We start from the raw sequence: 19,035 nt of genomic DNA, 5'->3' as shown, positions 1-19,035 counted from the left end.
ATTCCCAAGCGAAATGGAGGAGAGGTTAATCATTGCTGTGGCCGGTTTGATAAGAAGGGCACAACTCCATTTATAGGCATTATTTCCGTGCTAGAACGCTTGTTTTTCAGCAGGAACGCAATTAATTTGCACAAATGGCTACACTCAAGGCTACACTTCAATCATGACAGTTATTGTAATGTAGGCTGCACAGAAACGAATGAAAATGTTAATTAAAGACCAAGGCTAGCAAACGTCTCCTATGAACTGCACGGTGAAATTATACTAGCCACAAAAGCCACACCACACAAATGGCTTTTAAAGGGTTTATTTCTTTAGCAAACATGTAACTATAATTGTCAAGTTCTTTCCATTAATATATATATTTTTTCTTTCACATTTAAAAGATTTCATTAGGTTAATTTACAGTATACCCTACTTGTGGTCAGTCTGCACAAATACAGATCAAATTGTTTGCTTTGCCCGTTCAATGAAGTTTAAAAAAGACCAAGCATTGGATCTACGTCAGAGCGTCCACAAATCTTTCTACAGTTGTCGAATATTGACTCCGGGAACACACTCAGTGATTACAGAATTACACTGTCTGTATTGCTAGATATTTTGATTCTTCCTATAATCCATTTATTAATATTCGTTAGGTCATTACCGCAGTATCTTTTAATGTCATTGAATCGTTCACTCAGCAGATTTGCTCATAAGTCTCACTATCTTTTAGTAAAACTGACAACTGATTTTGTCACAAATGACAACAAAATCTTTTTTTGTCAGCTTTCGAGCTTGAATTTTAAACTATAGAACAACAATAGCATACATAAATTTAGGTTAATAGATAATAGATAATTCTTCGGCCATTTTCTTTCCGTGTAAAACTGAACGAATGACCAGAGGCGGAAAGAGTAACAAAATATTCTACTCAAGTAAAAGTACTGTTACTTCAATGAAATTTTACTTAAGTACAAGTAAAATTACTGGTCTAAAAATGTACTCAAGTAAAAGTAAAAAGTAGCTCATTTAAAATGTACTCAGAGTAAAAGTTACTTAGTTACTTTTTTAACAGTGGGGGTGGGGGACTCTCCCCTGTAGGGTTGTGATAGGATGAGATTTTCACGATATGACAACTATCTCAGAAAACATCAATTAAACATTTACTGTACCTATTATTAAATGATGGTTATTATCACTTGTTAAAATGATGTTAAATGAATGAAGAAGATTGTTTTTTTTATTTTTTTTGGTTGAACAAATGCTTTATTATAACAAACTTAAAACCATTTGTTTATTTTGTTAATCAAAATTTCAATAAAACATGTCTAATAAACTAAATTCAATAAATTACTATGAATTAGATTAACAACTTATTTTTATCATTAATTTGTGAAAATGTTTAAGAATAATAGAGTCCATATGTAGTAGACGGAGCAGCTCATTCACAGAGAGAGAACAAGCAGATCATATATTCATTGAGCAATGTTTTGTGCTTTAATATTCACAGACCATGTCGCGATTTGATATATTTCTAAGGCCTACAGCTCTACATTCGAGTTTTTCGTTCATCCACCAGTTTGCGTGTATTACGCCAAATCTACGTTATAATGTAAAGCTAAGGTTCATGACTGGATTCCGGGATTCGCTCTGCGTCACAGAAATCAATCGGCCTAAGTTATAAACATACCTTTATTTGCACAGAGGGATGTGTGCCCGAACATGTTCTATGTGTTTCTTCATTTGCATCCACATTTTGTGCACATTTGATATCCTCCAGGACAACACCACATTATTTTTTTCTATATCCAAAGTATTTCCATACTAGCCAGGAGTTAACGACGGCGTTTTGCTTTCACCTGGGTCTGCGTCACTGAGGTCTGTCTTGTTCGTCTCCATCTGATATTTGCGCGCATGTCCTCTCCCGCGTCCCGCGCCCTCTATTCAATATTAGTCATTTCCGGATCGCGGTTTTTTTCCTCCCCTCGTTGCATTAATGATTTATTTTTACTCATTAACGGATGTGGTTTAAAACGTAGCGAAGTACAATACTTTAATCAAAATGTACTTAAGTAAAAGTAAAATTACAGATTTTTAAAACTACTTAAAAAAGTAGAAGTACAGAAAAACTACTCAATTACAGTAACGCGAGTAAATGTAATTCATTACTTTCCACCTCTGCGAATGACCCTTTTGTTCAGTCAAAACATTCTCAGCCACAAAATGTCCCAATTCGTTCAGTGCTGCTCCATCATTCAGATTTCAAACATAGCCTCGTACAGTGATGGGTGTATTTAGTCCAAAAAAAAATAGCGGTACGACTCTGCTCGCTTTACTTTGGCTCGGTTTTCTTTTCCGCTGCAGTTTAAAATCGCTTTAGTGGGTGGGATTATATTCTGATCGTTATAGTTGCGCTGCCACCTTGTCTACTGACCCTTTCTTTTTGCAATTTGCGTGCGATGACTGTTTAAAGCAAGTCGTTAAAAAAATGTACGTGAACAAATGATACTGAGGTGTCTCGTGTCACATATCCAATGGTGTTGGTTATGACAATTCTCTCCGACCAATCAGTGATCTGCAGTGTTTAAACATCTCTGCGTGGCTCGCCTGGGACCTCAGCCAAGGTGGTACTAAAAAAAAAAAGGTACTAGGTACGGTACACAATGGAAAACCTCCTCAAAAGTGAGCCGTACCGAGTCGTACCGTGCAGTGGAAAAGCGCCAATAGCTTAGCAGGTCCAACCAATGAAATTCTCCTTCAGAAAGCACACGTTTTGTTCACTTAAAAATGTGTCTTTCATGACCGAAACACCCCTACAGCTCAGGCAGCGTCGGTATGAAATGAGGAAACAAGAACGAGATCAGAACGAAGCTGAGTTGCCTCTCAGTGGGCTCCAATCGCCGCCTGCTCTCCTTCTGATGAGTATCGAAAAAGTGAAGAAGAAGAAAAAAACATGGTCTCCACACCTCACGCTTGAGCGACTGCGATCAGACGGCCATCCCGCCACTGTTCAAGGGCAGTTGCCGGATAAAAAGCCCTGTGTGAATCATCAGGGGAGAGTCCTGGTACAAAAAGGGGCCGGTTGCTTTGAAAAGATAGAGCGAGCCATTTGAGGGCACTGCATGTTTGACGCCATTGTTCTTGGTGAATATCAGAGCCCTCACAGTTGTATTTCCATATCAGCGAGGCAGCGCGTCCCCCTCGGCTCTGAATGCAGGCTTGGAGAGAATGCCCTTGAATTTCCCTGGAAACCTGCCCGACAGACCGAAGGCAAGACGGACGGCACGCAGACAAAAGATTACCTTCCATCCTCCAGCAAAGAGCCGAGCGCTAGTGTGCCGTCCGCCACATGAGCGGTTTAATCGCTGTTAGACATCTCTAGAGAGGCTGTCTTTGTGGAAGCCTAATTGAGATTTTGTTTGCTGTAATGTGCTTCTGCTTATGTAGTCCCAAGGGGAAAGGGCTGTTTTGCTCTCTTTCAAAGCTCAGGAGACATAATGGAGATCTCAGTTGTGTTTCATTTAAGTATCAACTTTGTCTCACACCATGAACAGTAACTACACTGCAAAAAAATGTTTTTCCTACTTAAAATTTGTCTTGTTTCTAGTCAAAATATTATATGGGTTAGTTCACCCAAAAATGAAATTGATGTCATTAACTCCTCTCCCTGATGTCATTCCTTACCCGTAAGACCTCCGTTCATCTTCAGACACAGTTTAAGATATTTTAGATAGCCCCATATGCAACAAACTGTGTATTCTGTCACCCTTCTATCAGAACCAGCATTAACTTCTTGAGTAATCTGAGCTCCAGTAGCTCGTCTGTTTGATCCGTGCTTGTTTTCAATCCTCAAAAAAAAAATTCAAACGGTTATGAATCAGCGAATTGATTCATGATTCAGATTGCGTGTCAAACTGCTGAAATCATGCGACATTGGTGATCCGAATCATGAATCAATTGGCTGATTCACAACGTTAGAATTTTTATTAGAGGATTGAAATAAACGCGGAAGAGAAGACAATGCTGAATAAAGTTGTAGTTTTTGTTATTTTTGGACCAAAAGGTATTTTCGATGCTTCAAGAGACTCTAATTAACCCACTGATGTCCCATATGGACTACTGCGATGATGTTTTTATTCCCTTTCTGGACATGGACAGTATAGTGTGCATACACTTGCATACGCTCTCAGACTAAATATAAAATATCTTAAACTGTGTCTGAAGATGAACGGAGGTCTTACGGGTGAGGAACAACATTAGAGTGAGCCATTAATGACATCAATTTCATTTCTGGGTGAACTAACCCTTTTAGAAACATTTACTAGACAAGCAAAAATTATTGTCTTGTTTTGGGAAAAAATAACTCAAAATGAAGAGAGTTTTTGCTTAATATAAGCAAAATAATCTGCCAATGGGGTAAGAAAAATAATGTTGTTTTTTGTTTGAATTAAGATTATTTTTCTTACCCCATTGGCAGATTATTTATCTTATTTTAAGCAAAAACTCTCTTCATTTTGAGTTATTTTCCCCCAAAACAAGACAATTACTTGCTTGTCTAGTAAATACTTATTGTTTTAAGAATTTTTAGATGTTTCAACTAGAAACAGGACAAAAATAAGTAATAAGTAAGATAAGCATTTTTTGTAGTGTATGACAATGTCATCTGGCATTTAAAAGTTTGAGCTCTTTTAAAGCCAGGGACATAATAAGCCGACATCAAATAACTAGCGGCGATGAAAGCGGACTGCATTGTAACCTCGCGCCTCACCCAAAAAGCTGCGCTTCAACACACCAAAAGGACTAAAGGATTCTGCACATGCGTGTAAGCAACTATCTGTATCACTAGTCTATTTTCGCCATTCAAAAAGGGAAACTGAAACTAGGACTGCAGATATACAAACCGTAAAAGAGTTCTCTCTCTCACCGATGGCCTGACGCCAACCAGCTAATGCTGAATCGGCCCAAAAAATACAGACGGCATCCGACTAGAGCCAACGGTGCAGAACACACAGAAAAAACTTAGCCGCCCGACGCTCAAAAACAGCCTGACATTGGGTGCTTTTACAGGCAAACCAGTAAACTGACAACGCAAGTAAACCGCGTTTACATTACTTTATTAATAACCCGGGTTATTTTCTTGTAGTGACGTAAAAAATAATAATGTCCGTATATCTGACTCTGAGTTTTTCAAATGTTAGTCAGTTGTGATGTTAAATAAAGGGAGTCAGCGGGAGATTTACGGCTCATATTATCCCTCATCAGTTAAAGATGAAGCATTTAGACCAAACCTCTTCTACTTCTGCTGCATGAGATGAGAACACATCTTTACAATTTTCTGGGTCTTAAAAGAGTCTGCGTTTGTAATATATGTCCTTATTTCATGTAAAACGCTCGCTCGCTCTGTCTGGATGCGTTTAAATCTGCTGTAAGTTTGTGTTTTTATCACCTATCACACATGCGCACTTCAATAAGCCGACAGAAAGCAGGTTAATGCGTTTAAATGCCGCGCGAAATCGAGGTAAGAGGCAAAAAACTACCTGTCCCGACCGGTTTATGCTTACACCGTTTATGACCTTACTCTGATAAAAGAAAACGGGTTACCGCGTTTATATGACCATGTTTATTGTCGGCTTATTAGGCATAATCAGCTTAAGAAAGTGCATAGCCACCGTCTATCGGATTGGTGTGTCCCAGCCTTCAGTCAGATTAGCTGTCATTTGGCTATAAAAATCACTTCTGAAAGCGATCCCAAGAATATAATTCCTGGTTATCGCCATAGTTGTGGTGTTGACGTCCCTACTCTTACAGAAGTTTAACGATCGTCAAAACTGGTTATCGTTATAGTTACTGTCCTCGGAGTGAACAGGCATTTCATTGGTGCAAAATCTTGTGAGTTTGGACAAACGCTGGAATCTTGTGGACTCACGATACACAAGAGCATCACTAAAATGAATGTGGTAAGCAAAGCAGGGATAATTCTGTCTGGAGAATTTTATGAGAAATTATTACGTTCATGGTGAGACTTAGCCTGACTTGGTCATACTCAGTTCTAGTCAGAATATGAGTCTGAAACTGCTCCATTGGGCTGTGATTATTGGGCGTTTCAACCGAACCAGGAAAGACCGAAAATTGGACAGACCTACAACCAATCAGAGCAGCGGAGCGACGCATAACGTTAGTTGTCAAATGTCAACAGAGCTCAACTGCACTGTGTTGTCAAGTCCACGTTTTTTTCTGCTGGTTGTTTTCTATGTCCGCGGGTTGAAGCGACTATCATGTGATATATAGACCCATGAGTGCGAATTTTAGCAGACAACCTTGCCAAAATAACACACATTTTACCCCCCAAACACCATTTTTTTCCCGGCATCCAGGCTAGGTGAGACTTGGAATCTTGGCAAATCTGAACTCACTTTTGGGACATCGTTACGATCTCTTCTGAAATTACTGAGGTCTTTTTCCCAAGAAAAGTCAATGTCTGTGATCGTCATTTAAACTCATTGGCGTCCTGGGAAATTAATGAGATCTCTTGTGATTTTTCCTTCCTGCGGGACAAAATCAGATTAGCGGTTTTGTGCTAGGAATGCGTTTGTGTCTATTGACTAGTGTGTGTGCGTGTGTGTGTGTGCGTGTGTGTGTGTTTGTGTGATTGACAGGCAAGGGGACAGAGTTAGCAATGGAGTGTGTGTTCTTTCCCCGTGAGGTAGATCCCACCGCGCAACGAACTGACAAACACAACGGGACACGGCCCCTCCCCCTGGTGCACGCTCAAGGCGGCTAATTAAACAGAGCTCTCTCCTACGCACACACACACACACACACACACACACACACACACACACACACACACACACACACACACACACACACACACACACACACACACACACACACACACACACACACAGTAAGGATTTTGAAGCACAGACACAGTTTTAGACACATACACACACACACACACACAGACAGGATGTGCACTAGAGTTACACTGACCCACTGCCCTCAATCACAAGAGGCTAAATGGAAAACAGAAAGTGTCAATGTCGTTGCATGGCGTCACCTGCACCAGAGAAAACACTGAACGTCTATTAATAGCATCTCATTATGCAATACCCACGAGTCCAACACCAGCAGTGACAACATATACTACCATACAACAAACCAGAACAGCACAATTAGTTATGAGCGTTGAAAGAAATGTAAGGATTCAGAATCTGATTCCACTTAACCAGTGATTCCCAACAGAGGTGTGTGTACGACAGATTTAGCATTAGCATTGCTTATAGATCAGAATATACGACTTGTGTGCACATGGGGCCAATTTGTGCGGATGACATTTTTAGTAGAATATATGTGCATATCTTTAAAGGTTTATAAACATCTCATTACAAAAATATGTATTGCAGTGTATCTGCAGTGAATTGTATGTATAGGTACAATTTAGGAGTTTCGCAAAAATGCAGGTAGAGGCAAGTTTTTCTTCTTCAGTGTGTCTATGGCCGTGTACACCTGGTATTAAAGGGATAGTTCACCCAGACTACAAAACGCAATCAGATCGAATGAGTTTTCCACTACCTCTGGAAGTGGTCACACTCAGCGTTTTAGACCCGTTTACACCTGCATTTAGCGTCGCCCACTTGTGATCAGATCGACCAAAACACATCTTACAGGGGTGATGGATTGAGGAATCAACTTTCCCTTGAGCTTTTGATATATAAAAGGTCATGGTAATATAAGAATATCCTGTAAGTTTCAGAGCTGAGAACTGAAAAAAAAGATTTTTCGATTTCGACACAATACCAAATTCGCTGATTTGATTTGGCTGTACAGTCGTACTGGAGAAAACAGTGATGTTATCAGCTTATTTTAATTTATCATACAGCGACAATGTTGGCAGATCAGTATTATAGTTTTATAGTCTTGTATTCTATATGAATATCCAGACTTAAAACTGTATGTTGTCAGAGAAATTCGCTAAATAATGTCCTCTACTGATGCCAAACCTCTATTCTGGGTCTCAGGGGGATATTTCTGTCTCGTGCAGAGTGCCATTTATATTTAGATGTCAATTCCAAAACTTTGCAGCAAGCAATATTGGCCGTCAATTTTTCAATGAATGACTGCAGCCTCGAAAGAGAGCCAAGATCGCTACGATCACTAAAATGCTGTTGCTTTGTCAGTTCATCTCGATCTCACAAAGTTTCGTTATAAAAATGAAGTGTTCAACAATAAATCTCTTACTTACATGGTGGCTTGACTTTGTTTGTTATTGAGAGGTTTCACAAGCCTGCATTAACTTTCGAGTGGTGAGATTCTGATCGCGTTCCAGAGATCAACAACTATCTGTGATTGGCTACACCACTCACCGCTGCTAAAACACGATGTAAATAGATGCATCTGATGCTCTCCAGAGCTCGGACACAAATGTGAAAAACTGCCAAATCTGTTTCGCCATTATTATTACTGTGTCAACTGAGGGTGATGTTGCATGCGTTTGAGGGTGCTAGCACCCCTGTAGAACCGGGCCTGCCCGCCAGTTACGCTTTTTACGTAAGTTGACTATCGAAGGTACTTAAATTTAATTCAGAAGCCCTTTATTAACCCACAGAGCCACGTGGAGCACTTTGATAATAGATGGATGAACTTTTTTGGGCTTCAAATGTTGGTCTGCCATTATAAAGCTTGGAAGAGCCAGGACAGTTTTTTATATAACTGTGTTTGTCTGAAAGAAGAAAGTCATACACACCTAGGATGGATTGAGGGGGAGTAAATCATGGGGTAACTTTCATTTTTAGGTGAACTATCCCTTCAAGATGTTTATTGGTCGATGTGATCACAAGTGGACGACGCTAAATACAGGTGTAAACGGGTCTAACACGCTTTTAGTTTGTCCACTTTTGACCACTTCCAGAGGTAGTGGAAAACACATTCAACCGGATTGCTTTCGTAGACGCTCATGTGTTCGAACAGCCACAAAAGACCGTCTTCTCTCCGTCTACTGACCTAATGCATAAACATTATGGAAAGCGCGCTAGCCAGACGGGATTAAACTTTGTCGGCTGGAGACCCAAAGCACAATGTGCTCTCACCATTCCTGATTTTTAACTCACACTCACAGCGTTCGGCTGGTCTTGCCACTATCAGAAAAGAAACGAAAGCTGATGCTCTCCGTGTTTTTCTATCAACTTCGGGTATGATCGTTCTCAATTCGATCAGAAGATCAGAAAAAGACCTTACATAGACACCCCCGCACAAAGAAATCAGGACAGAAGTGGCTGAAAGTGGACAAAAGAGATGGATTTAAGCACCAGGTGTAAACGGGAATGTTTCCCTCGTCTACTTGTGATCCGATTGACCAAAACGCATCTTAATACCAGCTGTAAACAGAGCCTGTGTTGTACAAGTGAATCAAACTGGTTTTCAATCCTAACTAAAATTCTCAGTGACAACCACGTCTACATTTTGGATTAAATGTGATTTCTGCTTAAGAGTAAGCATGCAGCCCTGCCCCAAGCTCAATAGCAGAAAATCTAGTGTGATGTTCAACACAATGAAGATCAGGCTGATAGCCTGTTAAATGCTACTAGACACACTGCCCTCTTTTATGTACAGTAGACTAACACAGGCAAACAGAGTGCCCTCGGTGAGAGGCCTGGCTGCCTGCCCGTGCGTCTGGGTGTCACTGTCATAGGGAATCACATCGAGGCGGCTGGTTATTGGCACGAGGGCAGATGCAGGCGAGCGGAAACAGCGTGGAGGTGACATGACAGCGGGACGGCTGAGAACACAATGAGAAAGAGAGATAGAAAGAGGTTTTAGGGGGTGTTTGGAGTGTCAATAACCCTCTTCAAAACATTGACAGATACTCTCTAGACCTGCAGGCATCGAGGAACAAAGTACAATGACTCAAAGTCAAGATAAACTTCACAGGTCTGCTCCCAAATCTACTGAACTGCCTTGTTTTTCTACTGTCGACTCCTCCAACACCAACTCACACTTTTCATATGGGAAGCATTTCAGATATTTCAGTATCAATATGTATCGAAAAATTAATGTTTAAAACTACATTACATTTATTGGGAGCATTTCATATATTTAAGTATCAATATGTATCGAAAAATCCATATTTTTGGCACTGCATTACACCTATTGGAAGCTTTTCAGATATTTCAGTATCAATATATATTGAAAAATCTTAATTTTTTTGCACTACATTACACTTATTGGAAGCGTTTCAGGTATTTAAGTATCAATATATATCGAAAAATCTTTATTTTTGACACTACATTACACTTATAGGATGCATTTCAGATATTTCAGTAGCAATATGTATTGAAAAATCTATATTTTTAACACTACATTACACTTAAAAATCAAGCCGCCATTACATATCACTGCTGAAATCCACCCGCATTTGGCGGATTGCCGGGTGTTATCGTCAAGCCCTGGTGGTAACTAATTATAAACATAAATTTAAAATAAACTATTAAATACTACACATATTATGAGTTGTTCATACCTCACTGTAAAATGCCTAAGATAGAAAGCAGTTGCCAGATTATATTCATAAACACACAATAGCACACTCCTCCACACACACATTAATGAATTGCAGTGTAAGTAAGCATGCCATCGTGAACTCCTCTCCTCCTGGCCTGTGCTGACCCAAGTGCTAAACGACAGGAATCTGTCACATTCCTGGCAATGAAATAGATTAGAGGAGAATTCGCAGTGCTCTAATTACCTCCGACGGCCTGTTGAATCCCCCCCCGGCTGCTGCAAGACAGTCATGCCATTCACATCAGCCATTGGCAGACACAGAGCAAGTTTATTGACAGGCACACACACACACAACCAGTGCATGTACAGAGATTTAAGATAGTGTCTATAAGCCTGAACCATGCAAACATACAGTGGACCCTTCGCAAGGAGATACAGCCAAGTCCAACTCACTGCCAAAAGCATGTAATGCAATTCAGGCCCAGTGCTGATTAGGAAAGATAAAGCGTAACTGGCCTTCCTCACTGAGGTCAGAGGAGTTCTCGCGTTTCCTGTTTATGGCTTGAGGAGTCGTCCGCTGGGCTGTGTTGATATGGGGGAGCTTATCTGCCGTGTGTGAGAAGCAGTCGGAGAGGACAGAAGAAACAGGAGTGACTTACTTTACTCTTTTCTGGGGTTCGTTAAGGTTCCCGGAGCCAAGACCAGGGACTGATTTTCGTTTGCGTGGTCTACCAGGGCCTCGGCGTGCTGGACTGCGAGGAGTCTCCTCTTTCCTAAAGGAAAACGAGGTTACCGTTTGCTGAGCTTCTGCCACTAGTGTCACAAAACCTTGCGTCACAAAACTAGTGAAACTTTTTAACATGAAACAACATTTTAGGCTCTGTTTACAGCTGGTATTAAGATGCGTTTTGGTCAATCGGATCACAAGTAGACGAGGGAAACGTTCCGTTTACACCTGGTGCTTTAATCCGTCTCTTTTGTCCACTTTCTGCCACTTCTGTCCTGATTTCTTTGAGGGGAGGGTCTATGGGCGGGTACATTTATGTGCATTTTCAGATCTTCCGATCTAATGGATGTAATAATCTCATGTAATGTACATTTAAATGCGACCGGAGACGACAGAAAAACACACGGAGAGCATCAGCTTTAGTTTCTGCTCTGACAGACGCAAGACCAGCCGAACGCTTTGAGTGTGTGTTAGAAATCAGGAATGGTGAGAGCACATTGAGCTTGGGACGTTTTTCATCTTCAAACTTGGGTCTTTAGCCGACAAAGTTTAAATCACGCTAGCACGCTATCCCATAATGTTTACAAGTTAGGTCAGTATTCGACCACATTAGCATTTACACTTCGAAAGCAATCTGGTCAAAAGTGTTTTCCCCAACATCTGGAAGTGGTGTAAAGTGGACAAGCTTAAAGCGTTTTAGACCCGTTTACACCTGTATTTAGTGTCGTCCACTTGTGATCCGGTCGACTAAAACACATCTTAATACCAGGGTTTTTGACTTTCATAAGTATTACTAAGGCAACCAGAACTAGGAACGCCTACTAGTGTTTGCACAGTAATCTGCATGTAAACTGGGATAAGAGAAATTTAAGTTATAATGGAAAAAATGACACAGATCACCTTTAAGAATGAACTGGTTAAGTTGTGCTTACTGGTGATCATGCTTTCTCTGGAGTTTGGCCAGCTCTTTTTGCTTCTCTTTGTAGCGCTGTTGCAGCTCTGCCAGCCTCACCCGCATCTCCAACTCCTGCCCATCCATACTATCCATGGCACTTTTCACTGGACACACCTGGAGGAACAAAATCAAACCCTTCCCTTAGTTGCTGGATAGAGGCTCCAACCTTGGATGACTTCTGGACAGACTTTTGCTTCTAGCCCTGTGTTAAAGAGCTTCACCCAAAAATGAAAATTATTTCATTAATTACTCACCCTTATATCGTTGGACACCCGTAACACCTTCGTTCATCTTCAGAAGACAAATGAAGATATTTTTGTTGAAAGCTGATGGCTGAGAAAGGCTTCAGAAAGGCCTCATTGGCATTCAGTACATTCCCGCTCACAAGACCCATAAAGGCACTAAACACATCGAACAAAGTCCATCTCACTACAGGGGCTGTACAATCATTTTACAATGCGACAAAAATAGTTATTGTGCGCATAAAAATCCAAATAATGACTTTATCCACCTAGTTATTGACATGAACTCGACGCATGTGCGAGAATATGACGCAGATCCGCCGTTCGGATCATGAACCGGAAGAGGAGGAGCGCTGCTATCGCGTAAGTTCACGTCAGAGACCTACACGGCAGACAATAACTTGGCAGATAAAGTCATTATTTTGATTTTTTTGCACACAAAAACTATTCTCGTTGCTTCATAACATTATTGCACAGCCACTGTAGTGAGAAGGACTTTGTATCGACGTCTTTAGTGCCTTTATGGGTCTTGTGAGTGGAAATGTACTGAATGCCAATGGAGGCCTTTCTGAAGCCTTTCTCAGCTTTCAACAAAAATATCTTCATTTGTGTTCTGAAGATGAACGAAGGTCTTACGGGTGTCCAACGACATGAGGGTGAGTAATTAATGAAATAGTTTTCACTTTTGGGTGAACTAACCCTTTAATACTTATCGGTTATTGAAATTTTAATCATTTAATCCTTGGAAGATAAAAGGCAAGTTAAGTAGGATGCAGATAACATTTGCTAGATACAGTATATGAAAACAACATATAATCTTGAAAAAACGTGTATGTGGGGGGAAAAAAGCGAAACAAGGATGTGTTACCGGCTCATGGCGAGGTGTCCAGCTGCATTTTCTGCGCAAGTTGAGAGTCCTTCTAGCAGGAAACTGCATCTCAGCATTTGCGGTGCCACTATCCTGAGAGCCCAACTCAAGGGCGCGAGCTGCTGCCAAAGTAGCAAGACTCTGGAGGTCAAAAATCCATTGATCTTCTCCTTTTGATAAGGAAAAAGAAACACAACAAGAATTTATTATGGCTGACATATTGTGGAATATATCACATAAAAAGCATGTTGATGATTTAGCTATTTATCTGATATCTTTGCTAGCAGGAAGCAAAAATGTAGGAAAGGCTAAAAAGAAAGGTCTTGATTTACAAATATCAAATTGATCTTCATGAATCCAATGCAGACTGCTCTATAAAATGTCACAGGATCAAGGGTTTCCTCGTTTAGATAGCACTGTATATCACCAAGACAATTATGGTGATGTGTTTCAGCAAATGCTTTTAACAATCAATAAAAAGTAAATATTGTGTGCGCAATATTAGTTGTAGCTTGGGACAAGGAAGTTGAACTTCTGGGACTAGTTAAATGGATTGCTCTAACAACCGCTATATCATTTTACATGGGAAGCTTTAAAGAACAAGAGGTTACATGGATAATTAGCTAGCCAATGCTCTGAAATCAAAACACCAACTGCTTTTGCCCTGTTTAGTGACCAAAAACTCTGATTTTCATGCTAAACATGGACAAGAGAATGAGTTTCTATGCCAAATACACTTCAAGATTCAAACAAGTTTAATGGCCCGATCACACAGAACGCGTTCTTGCAGCGAGAGGCGCCTTTTTAAAATGGATTTTGGTTGGCAGAGAGCGTTTTAACCGCTTGCTGCGCCTCGTGTTTTTGAAGGAGCGCTCTGAGCGCATGAACTTGAAAAAAAGTCAACTCTGAGCGGAAAAGCGCCCGACGTCATCGCGTTTATTTTTGTCGGGCAGTGTGTGTGGGCATGTTTTTGTGACATGCGATCATTGAGAGGGTGAAATATGAGGACATTACCCATGTCCCCACTTTTCAAAAGGCTTATAAATCGTACAGGGTGAGTCTTTTTTAGAAAGTAAAAATGCTCAGCTGTTTGTGGAAAGAATCGGTACAGCATATCTTTCTTTTATAAATCTGATAAAACTAAAGACTCTTGGGATATATGAAGGATGCAATACTACTGTAGAGGTACTCAAGATTAACATACGACTGGTAGAAACTGTGTGTTATGTACCCTTGAACATACAAACAGCACATATATGTACTCTTTAGGATGAAATTAAAGTGTTTTCATTGAAGCAAAACCAGTGCCTTGGATCAGCGAAACGTTCGTAACATACCTGGAGTTTTATTGCAACTTTGGTGATACCGCTGCAGTTCCAGATCCGCCAGCTCACTCAGCAGTGCCATGCCATGATAGGTGGAGTTGAGTGGACTACAGTATTTCTGGGATTGGTAGGAGGAGGGTGGAGAGGGAGGAGGACAGTCTCCACAGAAGGCTGCAGCAATGAGGAGCTCCAGACTCCAGTAACTCGATGTGAGACTCTGAGAGCAGGTATTCGCGGTTGGAGATGAAACATTTACACAGTTTTCCTTTTGCTCTTCCTCATCAACCGCTGCAAGCTCTGCGTTTGGCAGCTGTTTGGGTGAACAATCAGAGACGCATGGTTGTGGCGGTAATGGAGGTCCCTGTTCCTTTAGTGTCTCAATGTCTTCGCTCTCTTGAGGAAGTGTATCTTCGTCCGCTTCTTCCTCAAAGGTGACGATTGGTTCTTCTGGATGGATTACTTGCTCAGATGACAGGGTAGGCACCTGTCCTACTTCACAGCCTGAAACTTCAGCAGGTGTGCAAATGATCTCCACATGCTCCTTTACCTCATTAGGCTCTGCAAGGCATCTCATGGCCATGACCGTCTCCACATCCTCCCCTTGCACAAACGCACCCTCAGGCTGTCCCTCGACCGGGTTAGTGGCTTCAACTTCCATTGTTGGCTCTTCTTGGAGTGGCCTCACCATTGCATGACATTCAAGGCCATCTCCCAAGCTGGAAAGAGTTGGAGGAGCATGTTCAATAGCTTCGGTCTGAACGTCCCCTAGATCAGCAGGCTCTGCAAGCTGTACGCCTTGAGCTGTGGGGCCATTCCTATATCCCATGTTGATTTCTGGGTAGGTATAGCCAGGTGGCAAATCTGTGACAGGGAACATAAACAAAGCTCAGTTGTGTCAAGAACAAAGCAGAAAAACTGGCTGGTTTTACAGTTTTGGCATGTTTAAAGCTACACTGTGTAACTTTTTTAGTTCATTCTTAGCTACAAACACTTAGTTCTTTCAAAAATATATGTGCTCATTAATGTATATTTACTTCTTTCAAGTAATAAAGTATTCTCGTAAGTTTATAATATGCAAAATACATACGGGTGAGCGGTCACCATGTTGCCCCTCCATGTTGAAAGTACAGTAGCCAAAGAGGGACATACCCGTAAATTCAAGCTTCACCTTTCGCGTTTTAACACTCGATGGCACCGTGTCGAATGTGAAGAGGGGGATTGCTTGAGACTGCTATATGAAAACCTGAAAGCCTTTTTGAAAGTCTGCTCCAGATGGAGGATCACTTTTATTATCGAGGATATGCAACAGAGTCGCCAAGGAAGCGAAAAAGAGAATTAAGACGGCAACACAACAGGCAAAACGACAAGACAAAAGTGAATATTGGAGTGGCCTTTCCAAGATGGAAAGAGTTCATGAGGAGCAACGATTTAAAAAAGGACTCCAACGTTGCCTGCTTTCTTCTCGACAGGAAACGTTAATTCAGCCTATTTGTGTATATTGGAAGCTTTATTGTTGCTTGGCTAATTATTGAAGGAACACTCATGGACGAGGTCGAACTGGAAGCCTTGGACTAAATCGGCCACCGTAGGAGTTAAAACGAAATCGGAATTGAGAGGAACAGAAACTAATATTCACATACCTTTTCTCCGCTAGATGGGGGAAAATATCACACTGTGTAGCTTTAACAAGCATTGCGCCAGAGGTCTGAACAAGAACGCATTATGTTCCACATGACAGTGACTCTATGCCTTGATCTTAGTTACATGTTAAGAAGTGCATCTGTTAAAGGGGCATCTGTGAGGTAAAACAGGGCTCTCTTTCTGACACTGCTATATCCTTGGCATGCTGTAACGGTTAGTGAGGTGCTAATGATGATAAAGAGGGTGTAGGCAGGTGGGTGGGGGTGAGTCTGGACAAGGTGTTTCTCCATCTTTACTGATGTGATGGCGCTGGGGAGCTGAGCTGGCAGCCATTTTCTGCATCTATCAGCAGCTTAGTCAATCGTGCTCTTGCCTATATAGCCGCCCACACAGAGCCACAGAGTCTAAAAAAAGCCCTGATTGTTTCTGCATGAGGGGCTCAGTGTGAATAACAACCAACATGTGGCTCATGTGTTTTCGAGGCATGATGACTTGAAGCAGGCACCTTAGCTGCCTTTCAAGACAGCGACAGAAGACAGACAAGACTGTTACAAATTAAGAAGAGTGAAGCCAGAGCATTTTTTATGGCTCGTTTCCACCGAGCGCCGCGATTCAGTACGGTACGCAACTTTTGCTGTTTCCAATGTCAGAAGTTGTGAATGGTATCCTAATAAACCGTACCGTACCACTTTATTGGCACCCTTCTGTTGGGGTGTACTTATTTAGTATTTTGTCTTGTTTCTAGTCAAAATATCTAAAAATTCTTCCATTAAGAAACATTTACTAGGCAAGTAAAAATTATCGTCTTGTTTTGGGAAAAAATAACTCAAAATGAAGAGAGTTTTTGCTTAAAATAAGCAAAATAATCTGCCAATGGGGTGAGAAAAATAATATTGTTTTAAGAATATTTTGCTTACACCATTGGCAGATTATTTTGCTTATTTTAAGCAAAAACTCTCTTCATTTTTTTTTTTTTTCCCAAAACAAGACAATTACTTTTGCTTGTCTAGTAAATACTTCTTGTTTTAAGATTTTGTAGATGTTTGGACTAAAAACAAGACAAAAATACTAAGTAAGAAAAGCATTTTTTTGCAGTGCAGTAGTCCGGTACTACATTGGTACGTTGATTGTTTGAGGGAATGGTAACTTGCGTGTGTTTTTCCATGCAGCTGTGGCTTAAACAAAGTGTGTTGTCTTCTTGTGACAACAGCCACATGCCAAGAAGCAAGAACAAGATCTTCTGTATGTCGTCCATTGTAGTTTACGATGTCGCTTTTTTCTTCACACGAGAATGATGAGCGTTTATGCCCCCTAATCGTACTGAACTGAACCGCTCTGTGGAAACAAGCCATTAGAGTCTTATTTTGGTATGTAACAAAGAATAGCTCCTTACCGGGCTCCATGGACTGAGGATAGTCCTGTGGCGGCTGCCCTTCCACCCTTTTTTCTTGGGACTCCACAGCTTTGGGCAGTTGTGATGGAGAAGGGCTGATGGCTGGTGAGCGGGGTGTCGCCGCTACCGGACTTGGGGCTGGGCACGGAGTAGAAGGTGTGCTTTTAGGGTGAGGCCGCATACAAGGGGACTGGCAGCAGGGCGACAAGTGGGCTGTGGAGCCCCTGGAGGGCGAGGAGGCCTCATTGGATGGGCCGTAGGCATAGCACTTAGCAGGTTTGGGAGTCCTTGGATCAGACAGGATGTCTTCTAACTCCATGCTTTGCTCTTCGGGTTTCTTTTGCACCTATACATTAAACAATGACAGTGGTCAGAAGGGAAGGGAAATCCATATAGAGAATTCAAGCCTCAAAATGAGATCTGGACAATTTGGTTGGGTAAATGAAACTGTAAATATTCTTCCAGGTCATGCAATCTGCACAAAGTAATTGCAATTTGACACCATGTTTTGCTGAATCAGGTTTCAATTAGACCCTAATAGCTCGGACCTATTGATTTTGACCTGCAATCAAAAAGAGTAGTGCTCGGTTCAATCATGCCACAGTTCATTGTAGACTGCATTTAGTTGTGTGTGTCTGGATGAAAGTTAAGGCTCCTAGGGAGCAGTTGTGGCTTTATAGGGGTATTTTTGTTCATATAAAACTCATGATTTATTGTCTTTAAATGTTGTTGACTCCCCATGCACACAAAAAACAACTGTCTAGCTCAAGGGAAAAGAGCACATCCACTCTCAGTATCAGGTGTCAAGCATTAGCTCATTTGAAAGCCCAGTTGTTTCTAAACCGCTGCATTTTGTACAGTCTGATATGCAACGGCTACATTGTGCATTAGTGTGTACCTGGCTGTGGTCGACTCTGGTCCTCTGCTGTAGCTCTATGCTGTTTGCTGCTCTGTGTGATGGAGGTGGAGGCGTGTGATGGCTGGGGTGTTGCTGATGCTGCAGCTGCTGGTGTTGCTGGAGAGCATAAAGCTCTTGTTGCCGTAGAAACTGTGAGCGAGGATACACAGCAGGATGCTGCATGTGGGAGTGGGCCCCTCGGGCCCTGTAGACTGGGGGCCACAGACCAGACTGCTCCATCACATCTAATCAGAGCAATACAAGTGTTAGGGTGTTTTCACACTAGGGTCCTCTTTAAAAGAACCAAACTCAGACTCCTTTAAGTGGACCAAGAAGTGAACCAAATGAAAAAGGACACGGTTCTCTTTACCTTCACACTGTCCCTGTACCTGAAAGAGGACTCAGACCCTTTTTGGTCCACTTTAGTAGGAATGTGGTCTCAGACCCCTTTGTGTTCAGACTGTTGCTTTTTGGATATAGTCCAGCTCAGTGTTTGATGGCTGA

General features: G+C 41.4%; 1 protein-coding gene across 3 annotated transcripts in view; it reads right to left on the bottom strand.

Annotated features, from left to right (window-relative positions):
* The window catches only part of LOC137047040 (BAH and coiled-coil domain-containing protein 1), a 161,543-nt gene that overhangs the window by 29,055 nt on the left and 113,453 nt on the right, over positions 1-19,035 (bottom strand). For all 3 annotated transcript variants that reach the window (XM_067424577.1, XM_067424594.1, XM_067424585.1), the window contains exons 9-14: positions 18,532-18,776; positions 17,634-17,979; positions 14,612-15,460; positions 13,275-13,444; positions 12,142-12,278; positions 11,142-11,255 (exon numbers count right to left, since the gene is read on the bottom strand). In XM_067424577.1, the coding sequence (XP_067280678.1) occupies positions 11,142-11,255; positions 12,142-12,278; positions 13,275-13,444; positions 14,612-15,460; positions 17,634-17,979; positions 18,532-18,776 (1,861 nt within the window). The remainder of the gene's footprint in view (positions 1-11,141; positions 11,256-12,141; positions 12,279-13,274; positions 13,445-14,611; positions 15,461-17,633; positions 17,980-18,531; positions 18,777-19,035) is intronic.

The sequence above is a fragment of the Pseudorasbora parva genome, chromosome 2, assembly GCF_024679245.1.
Source record: "Pseudorasbora parva isolate DD20220531a chromosome 2, ASM2467924v1, whole genome shotgun sequence".
Classification (NCBI taxonomy): Eukaryota; Metazoa; Chordata; class Actinopteri; order Cypriniformes; family Gobionidae; genus Pseudorasbora; species Pseudorasbora parva.
The sequence above is the reverse complement of the archived record's forward strand: the minus strand, read 5'-3'. Positions and strand labels throughout refer to the sequence as shown.